The sequence below is a fragment of the Anguilla anguilla genome, chromosome 3, assembly GCF_013347855.1.
Source record: "Anguilla anguilla isolate fAngAng1 chromosome 3, fAngAng1.pri, whole genome shotgun sequence".
NCBI classification, from domain to species: Eukaryota; Metazoa; Chordata; class Actinopteri; order Anguilliformes; family Anguillidae; genus Anguilla; species Anguilla anguilla.
In genome coordinates this window covers 14,419,563-14,434,726 of record NC_049203.1, presented here as the reverse complement: position 1 = coordinate 14,434,726, position 15,164 = coordinate 14,419,563, and the positions used below count along the sequence as shown (strand labels likewise).

General features: G+C 45.6%; 1 protein-coding gene across 1 annotated transcript in view; it reads right to left on the bottom strand.

Moving 5' to 3' along the window:
- LOC118223137 (synaptopodin-2) overlaps positions 1-15,164 on the bottom strand; it is a 28,403-nt gene that overhangs the window by 4,068 nt on the left and 9,171 nt on the right. The window contains exon 3 of the mRNA XM_035409313.1: positions 3,739-6,086. Within this exon, the coding sequence (XP_035265204.1) occupies positions 3,739-6,086 (2,348 nt within the window). The remainder of the gene's footprint in view (positions 1-3,738; positions 6,087-15,164) is intronic.

Genomic DNA, 15,164 nt, shown 5'->3' with positions numbered 1-15,164 from the left:
GTTATTTGAGGAGTCCTTGAAAATACAGAATTTACATGAAATTCTCCCTCTATAAAGCTCATAGCTTTTTTATTTTCTCTCACAGATGTTGGCCCGTATACAATCAACATTTTTCAAATTTGACTCATGACTAAATACTAAAGTCTGCCTTTTTTTATAAACCAACACGGCAAGTTTATTTTGCTGAGGATTGACTGAAGAAAGAAGAAAAAAAATAAAAATAAACATTTGAATCTAAACAACGAGCAGTATTGAATCATGAATCAAAATTATGTAACATGTTGATTGAATCTAAAATCTGGCGTAGGTGTATCAGGGTGGTGGGGGACCCCAAAGCCCATAAAAATGATGGCCCTTCATACGCAAGCCCAGGTCTGGAATTCACAGTCATCACTCATTTTTGATAAAGATCCACACTTGCTTGGCCGACCAACCACCAGCATAGGCTTTGCACCAGTCAGCCTATAAATCTACTCCTTCAGACTGCACCTCGGCTCCACAACTCAGACCCTTTTCTAGCTGTGGTCCTCAAATACTTCTTGCCGTCATTTTTTAATTTGGAGTCATTATGATGACAGTAGTTAAATGAGTATATCTTTTACAACATTTTTCTATTTTGACAGTGCCAACTGTTGGCTTGATCAGATACCTGGTTCTAAGCATACCTACAGCACATTCTCTGCAGTCCTATTGCATATTTTTACAACATAACATAACAACAGGCCATTCAGCCCAACATTGCTTGCAATTTTCCTATCACAAAAGTGTACCTAGTGCTTGGTTTACCTACAAACTAGATAGCATCTAGCACCATGTCATGCCTAGTCTTGAAAACCCCCCATTTTCTATTACAGTAATGGGGTAACACAGTAACAGTCCACTTGGTGAATTGCTCTGGATAACAGCGTCTGGCAAGTGTGCCAATAATTTCAATAAATGCATTCCACTGTGCTGTCTTGACTGAATCCCTACATGTCCCAAAAGGGTACATGAGGCACTTAGTTCTGATTGGCCAGTTCAGTTCCTATACTTGATACATGGGGGAGAGTGCTTGAGTGCCTTAACCCTTATTTTCTGCATGCAAGACGACACTTTGCTAAAAGCAGTGAAATAAACAACATACCAGCACAGAACATAATAAGAAACCAGGAATCCTTTGAGCTCCACATTGTTATGCTAACCAATGACTTTCAAGTTCCCACTGTTCAGATGCTATCTGGTTTGAGTTTGGATCATTAATGTTTCCAGGGTAGGTCAGCTGAACTCAGTGTGCTCAAGCTGTACCCTTCACTTTGGAGTGGAGCCCTACCACCACTACTCTCGCCAGACCCACCCCTAGCTGTTAAATACCTGGGGGGGGGGATTACATATTGTCTTCCCAACCTGCAGGTGCAGTTTTAAACTTTGACTCATCGTGGGTCTTTGAGTCTGTGGGTTCAAGGGGAGACCTTTAATGATTTAATAAAAGAGTGGAGGAGTGGGTCACGGGAACATGTGAGACACATTAATATGCTGTGATTTATGACCCAGGAGGATTTATGGCATATTGCTGCAGTTAAAAACAATACTCTGCCAAAACATACTTCTAAGGCAAAGTCTTGGATCAGCCTTTAACCGTTTCCTTTTCCGGCGATAAGAACTTTTGCTTTTTTAGCTAATGTGATACATCTGCCCAGTGCCCCCTGGCTGAGTGGTATATGCATGCATAACAGTAGAGTTTTATATTGATTTTCAAACATGTAGGATCAGTCCATACTTGCTTATTTAAGCCACTCAGGATAACAGCATATGCAGTGTTGTATAATGGTTAGGGAACTTGGCTTGTAACTCAAAGGCTGTGGGTTTCATTTCCAACCAGAGTGCTGCTATTGTACCCTCCAGCAAGGTACGGAACTGTTTCAGTAAAATGTCCAGCTATAAATGGGTTGTGTGTAACCTGCGGCTAGCAGGGTCTGCTAAATGCCTAAATGTAATGTAAACCCTCCCTCCCTGAGGAGCTATGTGCTGACAGACACAGTCAGCTCTGGCATAGTCAAGATTTGATACCAGACTGTGGGGCACATACCTGCTGGAACCTAGCATCCCAGCAAGACGAGCCAGCCAGTGGCTGTTTTTAATTCTTAACAGGAAGGACATATCACTCTGACGCAGAGACAGGCTTCAGCAAAGGGTGCCAAAGAAAGACAGTCAAGTCAAGAAAAGTGGTTAGAGAGAAGCTTTAATAGGGAAAGAATAGCAGTTTAACAGTGTTAAAATGTGAAACAGAAAATAAGTCACATAGAAAAGCACTGAAACAGGAGCAGGGTGATTGCAAAACACCAGAAAAATAGTTGGTGTATTAAAGCTCTAACACTTTCCGTTACACTCTTTAAGGCTGAAGTCTGCCAGATTCACTCCCACAACAGGCTAAAGTACCAGAATATTCCCCTTTATTCCAGGCAGACTCATCTGACGGCCATTGCTCTTCCTGTGAAACGATAATAATAAATACAGGCACTTGGGGGTGTAACATTCAAACTTCCAGTATAAGCCCAACCATCTGAGATTCATCAGCTTTCATTTGGTCGGAATGAGCAAACACTGCATGTGCAACAAGTTTATAGCTAATCCAAAAAAATTCAGTGAACAAACAGCATCATTCGGTCTTCACGTATTGTAGCACACAATAAGCTTGTGGCACTGAAATGCGACGTTGGCTGGCAGTTGTTTTAAAGGATCAGGACCGCATTCACGGCTCCAGTCCGGGATTAGAGAGCAGAGAAGGGAGGTGCCGTTCCTCTGCCCAAACTCCATTTTAAACCCAGAAACCAGAGACCAGGCCATCAATTCCAGCCCTTGCCTGCGTTGTTCTGCAACCAAGCTCAAAAGTATTTCTGCTGGCAAGCCTTCAGATAAAAGGGTTGAAATGTTGTGTAACCTTACAAAAACACTGAATCCCTCTAATTCTTGATCGCATGCTGCACTCGGTTTGACAGCCCAGTCTGAGAATTAATGTCAGGTTAACCGTTAACACATATTTAATCTATAATCTAGGCCTGTCCGTTAGGCCCTAGAGTCTACTGAATTCTGCGTTTCCCAAGCTAAAGTGCTTCATGTGGTTCTCTGCCTCTCTCCCACCACAGAACAAGGAGGGGGAAGGAGCCCAGCGCAATTTTACGATGAAATCAGCAGCTAGGAGTTCCCAAAAAAAACCTTATAAAAGCTATTTATTTTCTTTGGAGCAATATTAAAATGTTTTACTTCGTGATTATTGGCACTCTTGTAAAGTTATAAAAGTCGTATTCACAGCTTTGCAGCAGCCAGTCGTAGGATCATTAGATTACATTAACTACACATGTAGAATACAGCTATAATACTGTGTGCAGGACGGGGTGTGTGATCATAGAGCTCAGGCCTGTGCTCATACAGAGTTTGGGTATAGGGGGGGTTGAAAATCTGGGGCACGTAATTATTAGAAATTTAATTTTAGACACCAGCAAAATGAGTGTTCATTTCTATTCAAGGCAAAATTATTTTGCATATATTTTGGTTAGTAACTCTGAAAACTATGTGATATCATCAGGAGTTTTTTCATATATGAACAGCATCTAAAAGAGTAGTTCAAATGTGAATATGGCCCAGGTGTGACCTGAAGCCTAAGGCCGTCTCCATACTGATAGGTGCATATTTGAACAGTGGTGCTCACGCAGCGCCGCTTTCTCAGCTACAGGTCAGTTAAAAGAAGAAAGGCCTCCACACCTGTGGCTCAAGGCCCGCTTTCTTGGCAGAGAAGGTGGGCCGGGGCGCCTGGACGACGGATCGGGGCGCGCTCGCTCGCTCGGGCGACCGGGCGGAGACCGGCGGGGCGACGTGGGACACGCCCGGCCACGACGGGGGCGCTGGGCAGTTTGATCTGAGATCCGAGAACCCCGCTCCGTTCACCGGACTGAGGGGCACCTGCGGGGAGAAGGGGCGGAAGGGGGCAGGGGAGGTGAAGTGAGGGGAGAGGGGAGGGGGGTTGCTTGCTGGGAGGGAGGTCTGCCGGCCGTGAGCCCGGTCCAGGACGGGTTTGGGCGGCGGGGCGGCTTTGGGCAGGGAGCTCATGGGGTCCCTGGTGGGGGTCAGGATGAAGAGGGATGAGTTGAGCTGGTAGGGCTGGTGCCGGGAGATTTCCATCTCCAGCTTGGTGCAGCCGTTCTCCAGAACCGGGCTTTCCGGGCGGGGCGGAACCGGAGCCTTGGGTCTGGGCTTGGCGGATCGAGCGGGTGGTGCTTTGGTGCTGGATATGACGTTGGCATTGGAGATCTCCGCTATGGCTTTGACCCGCCCAGGCATGTTTGAAGGGAAGGTCCAGGAGGGGGGCAGCGATGCGGTTGGGGATGGAGCCCTGCCGTGTGCCCCGCCCCCTGATTCCGTTACAAACCGATCCATCCTGGACTGCCTGCGAGCAAAGAGCTCCGCCCCCTTGCCTGAGGCATTGGTCAGGCCCTGCTCGGCCTTGGCCTGCTCTGCCTTGGGTTCCTGCCTAACGCGTGCCCCAGAACTCTTCAGGCATGACGACCACTCTGGCGCGGCAGTTTCCTCCAACGCTGCACCGCCAACGTCACCGCCTTTGGGCAGAAAGTTGGAAGCCTCGGCCCCAAGGGCCAGCAGCTCCTCCTCCTGGGTGGGCTCTGGAAGGGAGGAGCCTTTCTTCCTCTGGTCCACCCCCTGCACCAGCGACAGCAGCTCCGGGTTTGGGGCCACCTTGGGCTTCTCCTGGAAGGTGAACATAGACTTGCGGGTGGCTCGCCGGGCCTTGCCCTCCTCCAGGATGCCACTCTTGATGGGTGACATGGTCCGCTGCCGGTTACCCAGCAGCTCGGGGATGTAGGTGGGCCTGGGGGCCGAGGGGGGTCCGTACTGGGGCAAGCACGGGGAGGGCGAGATCACACGGGACAAGGGGGGAGGGCTGGAGTAGGCCGGTGGAGGTGGGTTGGAGTATACTTGAGGAGTACGACTGGAATAGGCCGGTGGAGAAGGGTTGGAGTATGCTCGTGCAGGAGAGCTGGAGTAGGCTAGTGGAGCAGGATTTGAGTATGCTTGTGCACTAGGGCTGGAGTAGGCCAGTGGAGAAGGACTGGAGTACGCTTGTGGAATAACGTTGGAGTAGGCCGGTGGATTAGGGTCCGGGTAGGTTGAAGGTGATGGGGTTGAGTAAGTCATTGGTGGGGGAGGGGAAAAGGCAGGTGGAGGCGGGCTGTAAATTTGTGGCAGGGGCGGTGTCACACAAGAAGGGGGCGGGGGAAGGTCCTCTGGTGAGCGGGCACCTGCGGTTGCCCCAAAAGGCCGAGCCGTCCTGTTGACAATGGCTGGGGCCTGCTTGGCCAAGGACAGCGTCACACGAGCCGTGTTTGGAGGGATGTGACATCCATTAGTGATTTTACCTGGAGCTACGACTTCCTCCTTCTCACCCACATTAGCCTGGACTGCTGCTGTCCTGATGTCATCAGGGGGCGTGGCCTCTGGAGGTGTCACCTCAGGAGGTGTGGCTGTGCAAACTATGTCCTCGCACAGCTTGACCTCACAGTGCGTGGACTCAGTGGGAGTTTCTTCCATGGGCGCAACCTCAATGGGTGTGTCCTCATGGAGTGTGTCCTCATGGGTTGAGTCCTCATGAGGTGTGTCCTCTTTGGGCATCTCATTGACCTCACACTGCCCTGAGAGGTCTTGTTCTCCCTCTTCCTCCACGCAGGCAGCTGGGGGGCCCTCCAGGGGAACTGGTTCTCCCCTCTCCTCCTCCATCCTCTCCCCTCCCTCTTTTACCACACCAGGAAGGTTGGCAGGGTCAGGCTCACTGTTCCTGCAGTCTGATTGGCTGTCCCCTCTCTCAGTGTGCTTTTCCTCCCATTTCACAGGCTGGCGCAGTTGTCCGTCTCCTTCCTGGCCCACGCCCTGGCCGTAGCTTGTCCGGGTGAAGGCGTTCACCCTCTGCTTGCGCCGGTTGAAGAGCTGCACTCCCCTGGAGTTGGCGTTGGACTGGAAGGTCAGCTGGGCGGCAATGATCTGACTCCTGTCCCGAGCCTCCCTCAGCTCCTTATCTGACAAACTCACACTCCGGGTCAGGCCTACAATTAGACAGGGAGAGAGGGAGGGATTGAGAGAGAGAGAGAGAGAGAGAGAGATAGAGGAAAAAAGAATTTAAAATATTATAGGGAGCAGCCTGCTTTGGGTAAACCTGGCAAGCAATCCACAAACCATCTAAAGAGCTGGTATTTTCAAAATGCACAAATATGTACAAATATAGAGTCAAGTATGGCATAAAGATTTGACATTTCAGAGTGGGCTGGTCCAACTGAGGCTTATTAAATTCAATCTTTCAATCTTTCCTGTTATTATTATATTAGGCTGAGTTTATTATCCTGTACATCCTAAGCTAACAATAGCCGACTTTTTTCATTACCCGCATTTCGTGGCTTTCACATTGTGAGAGAACATGAGAGACATAACACAAACAGAACAGACTCCTGCTGATGCAAAGTAACTGTACAGTAGATAGTTTAAATAAAGCCACATCTATCAGGGCTCCTGGGACTTTGCGCACTGTTCGTAGCATGCTAAATTCATAAGAATGCAGCGTCCTTCGGTTCGATAGCAATTCTGTTCCAGTGTGTAAACGCATCCTACGCGTGCTTGGACAAGTCGGCCTAACTTCGATCAATAGTCACCCTTTGCAACACAGACTCGCAAATTAATGGGTTTGTTCATTATTTCTCATTTATTTTTCATTATTATTGTTTGCCGGATTCTTCAAAATGTGTTTGTGAAAAAGAACATGTGCACTGAATCCTTAAGCACGAATGGAGAAAGTCCAAGTCTGAAAGTTCAGGCGGTCTCCTTAATTTACACCTCGGCTGCCAAATGCCTACAAACGATACAACATCTCTCAGGAATGGTCCAGGTTGTCAACAGACTTCTCTAATGCAACCCCACTGTGTCTCATGCATCTACTGAAATCTCTGCAGAGATTCACCAGTTCACAACCTTATATCACTCTTATATTTCGCCAGGTTGGCTGTCGTGCAAAATAATTGGCTGAATATTGGCCACCAAAGAAAAACTACAGGTAAACTCCTTCACGGCTGCTGGTTATTTTCCGTAGGCCCGGAGAGCTGGCCGTGATTTTTGCCTTTAGCCTGACTCGACAGGCCTAAAAGCATTACAGGAACAGGACCCGGAGCTTGAAACCAGACACAGGTCCTGAAACGGAGACGTTCTGCTGACTCGGTCCTGCAACAAGGGCTCCACGGTAAACACCTCGTCTGCCAAAACCAGAACCCATCACGCAGCAAAGCTGTGAATGCAATCTGTCCGTACAAATTAGGCTCGGGCTGCCTGATCATCTGGGAAAGCAAGCCCCGACCACCCAAGCGTCCGTACGGCAGTGTGGACTAGCATTGCCGTCTTTAATGACTTTTTAAATATAAAAATAGGAACAGAAAAAAGGTGCCAGCATATCTGAACACAACTGGACATTGTTTCCACACATCTGCTTAGCACTGTCACTGTTGCCTTCGGTTCAGGTTTTGCTACGTTAATAAATTAAAATTCCATTTCAAGTTTGCCACAAATCATAAGAAGGAGAACAGGAGATGAAAAATATATTTTTTAAATGGAGCACATATTCTTTCGCAAAACCTTTAAAAAAATTAAAATAAAAAAAAACAGCAAGGCTTTTATTTGTTGGCGAAAGACCCCGTCTGTCAGTGCGGCTATTTCTCCGAGACTCAGCGGGAGAACCTCCCCAAGCATTCCGCAGCTGCCGAGACAATCCCAGCATGCCTTTCACTGCAAAACCCCCTTCATCAGGCAAACACCGCCTCCCACACATACTCAGACTGCCACCGCTCATACGTGATGGGGTGTCCCACAAGTCACTGAGCAGCTACGCTAACTCCAACGAAACGTTCAAGACTCTCCTCATCATCTTGCACTTTTCTTCGCATCCTTCAATACCAAACAAAAATTTTCAGTCCTATAGGGGATTTTTCTTCATGGCCTTTTGTTGTTTATTTTAATTAAAGCAATCACTGTATTTTTCTCATTTGTCCTAGCTGGTTACAGCTTTGGATTACCCCAAAGTGAGATGTAGTATGTGCAGTTTCTGTGCTGGAACACTTACACTTCACATAAATATTGCTCCATGCATGCAGAAAAAACACAAATCGCTGTAAGAATATTTCCACATTAAAATATTTGGTGATCAAATGTTGAATTATTCATCTGCGTCATGGGTGACCCCAAAGTGTAATACAGAGATTAAATATTTCATACAGTCAATTTGCACAGCTGGATATGAGCTCAGAGAATGCAGCTTAAATCTCTTGCTTACCATAAAACAGCATGTGGATATGATTAAACGTCCTTCCATTATAATGTAATAATTTTAATAGCATTGTTCACTGTCATGGAGTCTACAGCCTCCTGGTGCAGACCAATCCGTGTCCCTAACCACTATGTCACACTGCTGTCCGGGTTATAAGTGCTCACATATTTACTTTCATATTTACATTTTCTCTTTTCCTATTAGCATTTTTTGTCATTGACTGCTCAAGAGAACATCAATACAGACCCACACAGGAATCGGACATGAAACTATTGCTTAAATTAGATCCAGATCCTCTACCCGCAATAACTCAGTCCACCCCTTATGTGAACGTTGCTGCTTTAACCCAGTTTTCTGGGGTTTTTTGTTTTGTTTTGCTTTGCTTTTGTTGTATATTTTCCCCGGGCCCCCACACCATAAAAACACTTCCAAGCTTATTTTAAAGAACCCGGTCCACCCACACTCACATAAGCAAAGACTCTTACTCAGGCTGGTGGGCGCAACTGAACAGGCCGTTACTCTGGGCTGGGGAGGGGGCACAGGGACTCAGTCCGGGGCAGGGGGCACACGCCGGGGTGCTGGCAGCGCTTTAGAGGAAAGAGCTGAGGTCTCTGGGGCGTGTAGTCCTGGCGTGCACTCTCAACCGCGCTCCCACATCCGCCCCTGTCGCTACGCCAGGACAATGATCATAACTATCAGCCTCCCTCTCAGACTCTCCAGTACATAAAACGCAGTTCCAGCCCAGGGCTTGTTGACCACGGACTGAATATTTATCTAATGATCAGAAATAAAAAATTTAACGACTCAACTACACTGGCAAGGACTTAAATTTGAATTGGTATGTGGTCAGAAATTGAAAACTACACCCATAATATTTGCTCTGCCAGATGAATCACAAGGAAAAAAAGTTGAAGGGAAGTTGTGCACGTATACAGGGATGTATGGCTTTGTACGTTATTTGCGTATCCAATCAGATGGATTGTGCGTTTTGGAAAACTCGTATTTCTTAAGCCACAAACAGCCCAATTCACCTGACCCAACAGAATGATTAACATGAGAAAATATAGGAGTTCTGCATCACATCCTGGCACCGGAGATGCCTCATCAAACCTGGAAGCATTTCACAGCCCAGCAACAATAAAAAAAGAACCTTTTCTGCACTGCGGGGCCAACGTTTTTCCTGTGGAACCAGTGCTGAGAACTAAGCAACTGACTCAGTGCATTGGCAACAGACCTGGCTCAAATATTTGTTTCGCAATATTTTAACCCTTTAAAATAAAACTCCAAGATCACTGACAGCTTTAATAGAAACATTTATTTTTCATCGATATTCAGAACAAATTTTTTCCTTCTTGTGATTGTATATTTTAGAGTTTTCAGATTTTACCTGCACCTAAGCAGCTAAAATATTCTGAATGCATAATTGGCCCTGATCAGTTGCAGCCATGAATGGTATGCAGCAGCGGTGGCCAATGAGGGCTGTATCTCTTTCTGGTTTCCATGCCAACTTCTGGCCTTAATTGCTTAATCAGCCCTAACATTTACGCCATGTGACATTTTAGCGACATTTCCGGAGAAGCGCATGAATGACGGACGAAGAGCGTTCCTGTGTCACTATACGAAACATTTTACTGTGATCTAATCTACGAGTGAACCAGTGTTGTTGTGTACGGCCAAGTAGCTCATTTAGCCAGGGTAACTGGTGGAAACAAAAACCTGCATACACACCGGCCCTCCAGGACCGGAATTTCCCACCCCTGGCATACTGTCTCCCTTTCTCCTCCTCTCACTCTCTTATCTGAGCAAAAGGTCAATGAATAATAACAGATAATCATCATAAAATGACAAGGACATCAAAAGGGGACCAGAATGACATCATCCCTCATTGTTAGGTGAACTATGAAAGATGGCCAAGGTGGCACACATCAAGTGGATTCTTAGGGTACCATTCAGTGTCTAAGTATCCCCAGGCTAATCCAGAATATTTTGCAACCATGATCTTAACTCACACACAGAATGAAAAAAAAAATTTGAACTGACCTGCGATCAGCACTTTGGGGCATACGCTCTCTACAGCTAAAGGAAGAAGATGCTTTCATCTGAAAAAGTGGTACAGCAACCAGCATCATCGTCATGTGCAATATGATCTCAATATAGAGAAATACTGTAGGTGTACTGAGAGGAACTTCTTGGGTGGTCTTCCCAAAACCCAATGCAAATTTTCCAACAGTACAGGTGGAGCACAACGACACAGTGGTGTCCCATACTACCAAGCGATAACCAACTCTGTGTTGAGTGTGTTGTGTGTCAGGTGTTGCAACCCCCCCCCCCCCCCCCCCCCCCCCGATTCTACCCTTACTGTTCATGTAATTCTGTCTAAATGACTGTGGTTGGGGTTGCAGTGAACTAGGCTGTTCCTGGATGATAGCTCAGGGGCAAAATCTGCAAATATCTGGATCAAATTGTAAACAACGGGAAAACTCTTTCACTGTCCATTTCGTTTTCTCTCCAATAGGAAAATGTGGGTGTCTTTCCACAAAAAATGTAACGAACAGAGACATTGAGCATGCCGCGCATTAACAAATGGAATGCTTTGAAAATTATCGTGCCAACTTAAAAAAGAAAATTCCACGACATCCACATAAAAGACAGGAAAGGAAAATCACAGATCTGCTTGTTGTCGTTATTAAATATATTTTTTAAATATATATATATATATTCCTGTTCAAACACTGCTCGCTTGTTATGCACAGCAATCAAGTAAAACTCTTGTTAAACCCCCGTGCTCAGTATCACTGCCAGCGAGCAACAGATAGCGTGGCCAGCGCGCGAGTAACGCGTCTGTTTCAGTTTAACGGGCACTAGCATCCCCCTGATTTGATTAAACCGCATCTGCACCTATGAGTCAGCGGTGAAAACTGAACTTTACAGCCAATTTGGACAGATTTATAATATTATGTATTACATTATCAATTGGCAGACCAGGGCCCCATGCTTCCATGAGGTTGGTCAGACTGTGCGAAATGTTTGCGTCGCCCACGGCTGTTCTGTTGGGCCGCTGGATCTTTTTTTGTTTGTTTGTTTGTTTGTTTGGCTTACCAAACTGCTCAAAGTGCAACCCACCCCTGCGAAAAAAAAGCCCAGATACTTAAGCTAACTGTTGTGTTTCCATTTTTATTATTTGTTCGTGGCCTGCATAGGTGTGTCAAAAACACACACGCACACACGCGTATACTTATTTATTTATTACGTCGCCGTTGCGCACGCATGCAAGGCCCATATTAATGTAGGCTACTCATTTGGCAGACGCTTGTGTATGCATGCCACCTGTTGGTGATCGTCGTGCCATTCATGATTATCAGGATATTGCTCTGACAACCGTTTCACTGCAAAAACCCCACTGACATCAGTCATCGTCTCCACAGGATGTGAGGCGCATAGCGGCATTGCATAATCTTGGCATGTTTTGGTTCATAGCTCTGACAGGTTTGGTTTAAACTGGACCTGGAGAGGGCTCGCATCTTCTGCGCACTTGGTGGGGAAGAAATAATTGCAATGACAAATACGACACGGTGCTGAAGCATATAATTAACCTAATAGTGTTGATATAAAAAGTGAAACAAAACCAATTTTGTTTTAATTGTCGGTGTAAAAATACTTTGAAAAAACATGTTGCCTGTGTCCGAAATAAAGTCGTGGTATAGCCTACAAGAAAATAAAATAGAAAAGAATTTAAGTAGAGCAGAAATTCTCATTTTCAGAATCCAGTGGGCTAAACCTTCTTATTAAATTCTAAAAGTGACATGATTTTAATGATTGGCCAAAAAAGTTTTTTTTTTTTTTTTGTTTAGGCTACATCGTGAATAATTATCCATTTGTCTCAACCCAGGACTAAAATAAACAATTCGCTGTAGCTGCAGGCGTATTGAACTTTGTAATAACGTGTAACAGTCACAATGCAGAGAATTAAATACCCGTATAGTTTAAATGACAGAAGCAAAATGCCTAGACATATACCCCATGACAACCGGAAATAAACGCAATCCACCAGCACAAACATACATTGATTCCATTAAATCACAGCAAGCCGCGACACAGCAGTAGTTTAATCTACGGCAATAAGAGAGATTCTTTTAATTCAGGCGAACTTCTTGAAACTTTCAATCTGTTCGAATCACTGAAACGATCTAAAATGTGGGTGATTGATGTAAAATTAGGCTACAGCGAAACTTGTTGGAAGTAGTAATTCAATAATTTCCCCCTTCCTTACCTTTATAAATTCAGAGCTCCACTCTCTGTGTTGCCGCTCCTCAAGCTTTTTCAATATAACTGTTTCGGCTTCCTCCACTCCCCCTTTTCAGTGCGAGTTGGGATCGTATTTCTTTTTCCTAGCGAATTGTAGCGTCCGTCAAAACGTCTCGTCTCTGTGTTCAGATACGCTGATATTACTAAGCAATGGCAGGGGAAGCTGCCAATGGAACTACACAGAGGACTCTATCACCTCTGGGCTGATATAACCTATGGGACAATCCACTGGTCCACTTAGCCTACGCGGTGTCCCTACAGCAAGCAGGTAACAAGCACAGTTAACATTTACCGAAATACATTTTCTTGTTGCATATTATCTCTGCTTGACTTCATGCCTTAATGTCTACAAGAACACCACAAAACATATTTAAAGCTTTCCAAGATTATATTCTTCAAGCTTGGTTAACTTATATCTGCGTGTTCCTTTTGGAAAAACCGTTTATAAAGTGATGTGTATATAATGTAAACTTTAGGTAAGTTATAGTTAGCAGGACAAACATACCCGTTCCACTCGCCACAGCCCACACGGTGCACTGTGAGCGCGTGCAGTTAAAAAACAGATGTTAAGTGAATCCAAGCTGCGGGACAGGGTGATGTCACTGCACCCTTCATCATGCGCTTTCAAGCTGAGCTATACGCACAAGGAAAGCTGTTCTCTTCAGGCGACCGCTAGACAGGAGGGGATCATATATAATGCAAGGGAAAGACATCAACAGATAAAATATGTGGATCTGAAAACTGTGTATCACTTTCAGAATTAAGAAGTTAAACTCTCTCTCTCTCTCTCTCTCTCTCTCTCTCTCTCTCTCTCTCAAAAAAGACATTCCGTCCCCTTCTTAGTCCAAATCTTGAAAGGAAACTTGATTAAATTCCAGAAGCCACCGTCAGACCAAGATGACAGTCTTTATCGTAGTATTAAACCGATAGGTCTGATCAAAGGAAGGCGTTAACGATTGCTTCAAGATACTAAATTGAAGCAGTTTGCCGGTAATAAACTCATACTGCGGAACGCTGAGAACAACCCAGCATTAGTAATCGAGGTTATCACAATAACAGTGTCGAACAGGAAATGAGACATGATGGAACGGAGGCTTGTCATTTCGGAGCGCAGCCAAGATGGGACGGGGACGCGGACTTGTCATTTTCCTTGTGGCCAGTGTGTCCTGGGTGTAATTGCTGCTGCTCCAGAGTGTCCTGCCAGCCCCTTTTCTGAAGGAGAAGGGAAATAAACTATATTTCCAATCAGGAAATTCCACAGCTAGGGAAGAAAAATTTAGAGACCCAGCAGTACTCCACAGCGCTCTCTCTCTCTCTGCCCGCCCGAAAAAAAGCATTAAAAACTACCCACTGTCTCATAACTACCAATCTGCTGCCACACTGGACACCAGCATGCAGGTGATGGAGCCTTTTTCCTAAAGAGCCTTGACTTTTTTGCCCTTAAACATTTAAAAAGCATCTTTAAGTCTATGTTTGAACGTACATAGGATTAAATTTAAATATAGATTGGGGTAGATTGCAGAAAATGAAGCAGATACATAGTATAGAAAGCACTATTTTTATTGAAAACATATTTAGGGAATGTATGGACAGGGTCGGGGGGGGGGGGGGGGGTGTATAGGGAAGGGAACTCAGACACCTGACGTCATGTGTTCCACCGGATGTGGGGGGGGGGGTGGGTGTCTGGCTGCCCTTTCAGGATCCAAAACACCAGCCTGGGGAGTGGACAAGAATTTCCTTCCTTCCCCAGGGCAAAACCTGACTCCCCTCCCACTCACCCTGAGACCATGATGCAACACCGGCCCCGTTCACAGCCTCTGAGGCAGCCTGCGCATTCAGCCTTGGAGCTGTCCATCAAAGCCAAACCTGCCCTTGGCAGTTATCGTCTGTCGGCTGGAGGGGGGGCTGGAATCTGCTGCTGAAATCTTTGCTGACACTTAGCATCTCTTTATATCTCACAGAGGCATGCACATACACAGTGTAAAAGCAAAGTGTGGCAACCGCAATTGCAAGATCAAATATTTACTCCAGCATTTCCGCGAGACTGTAGTTTGTGTTTACAAAACTATTTTGAATAAGGCAACAGTCATAAAAGTCTTTTCCCCCCAATATATTACAGAACAGTGGATAAGCCACTGAATCAGCCTCCCCTGTATAGTCAGTTTTGGGGAAAACCACAAAGGGCCTAAAATCTACAAAATGTGATGATTATTTTGAATGGAATTAGAGAGGCATTTCAGTCTTTGGCTATGAAATACATTTTAAAGTCTGCCCCCACATACCCGCCCACGTCTGAAACATTCGTCTGGATAAAGATGAGTGCCTGTGATGGAGCTTGGAGGCCCTGGAGGCCCGTCAAAGAAAATAAGTCATATTTGACTGATGAGTCATGTTTCTCATCGCAGGGATGCTCCCCATATGTGATGAAGATTTGCCACTTCCTAAATAGGCACAGATTCCTGGTTTACTTTTTGTTTTACAGTGTGAATTCAACAAGAAGTGTAACTAGAGATTA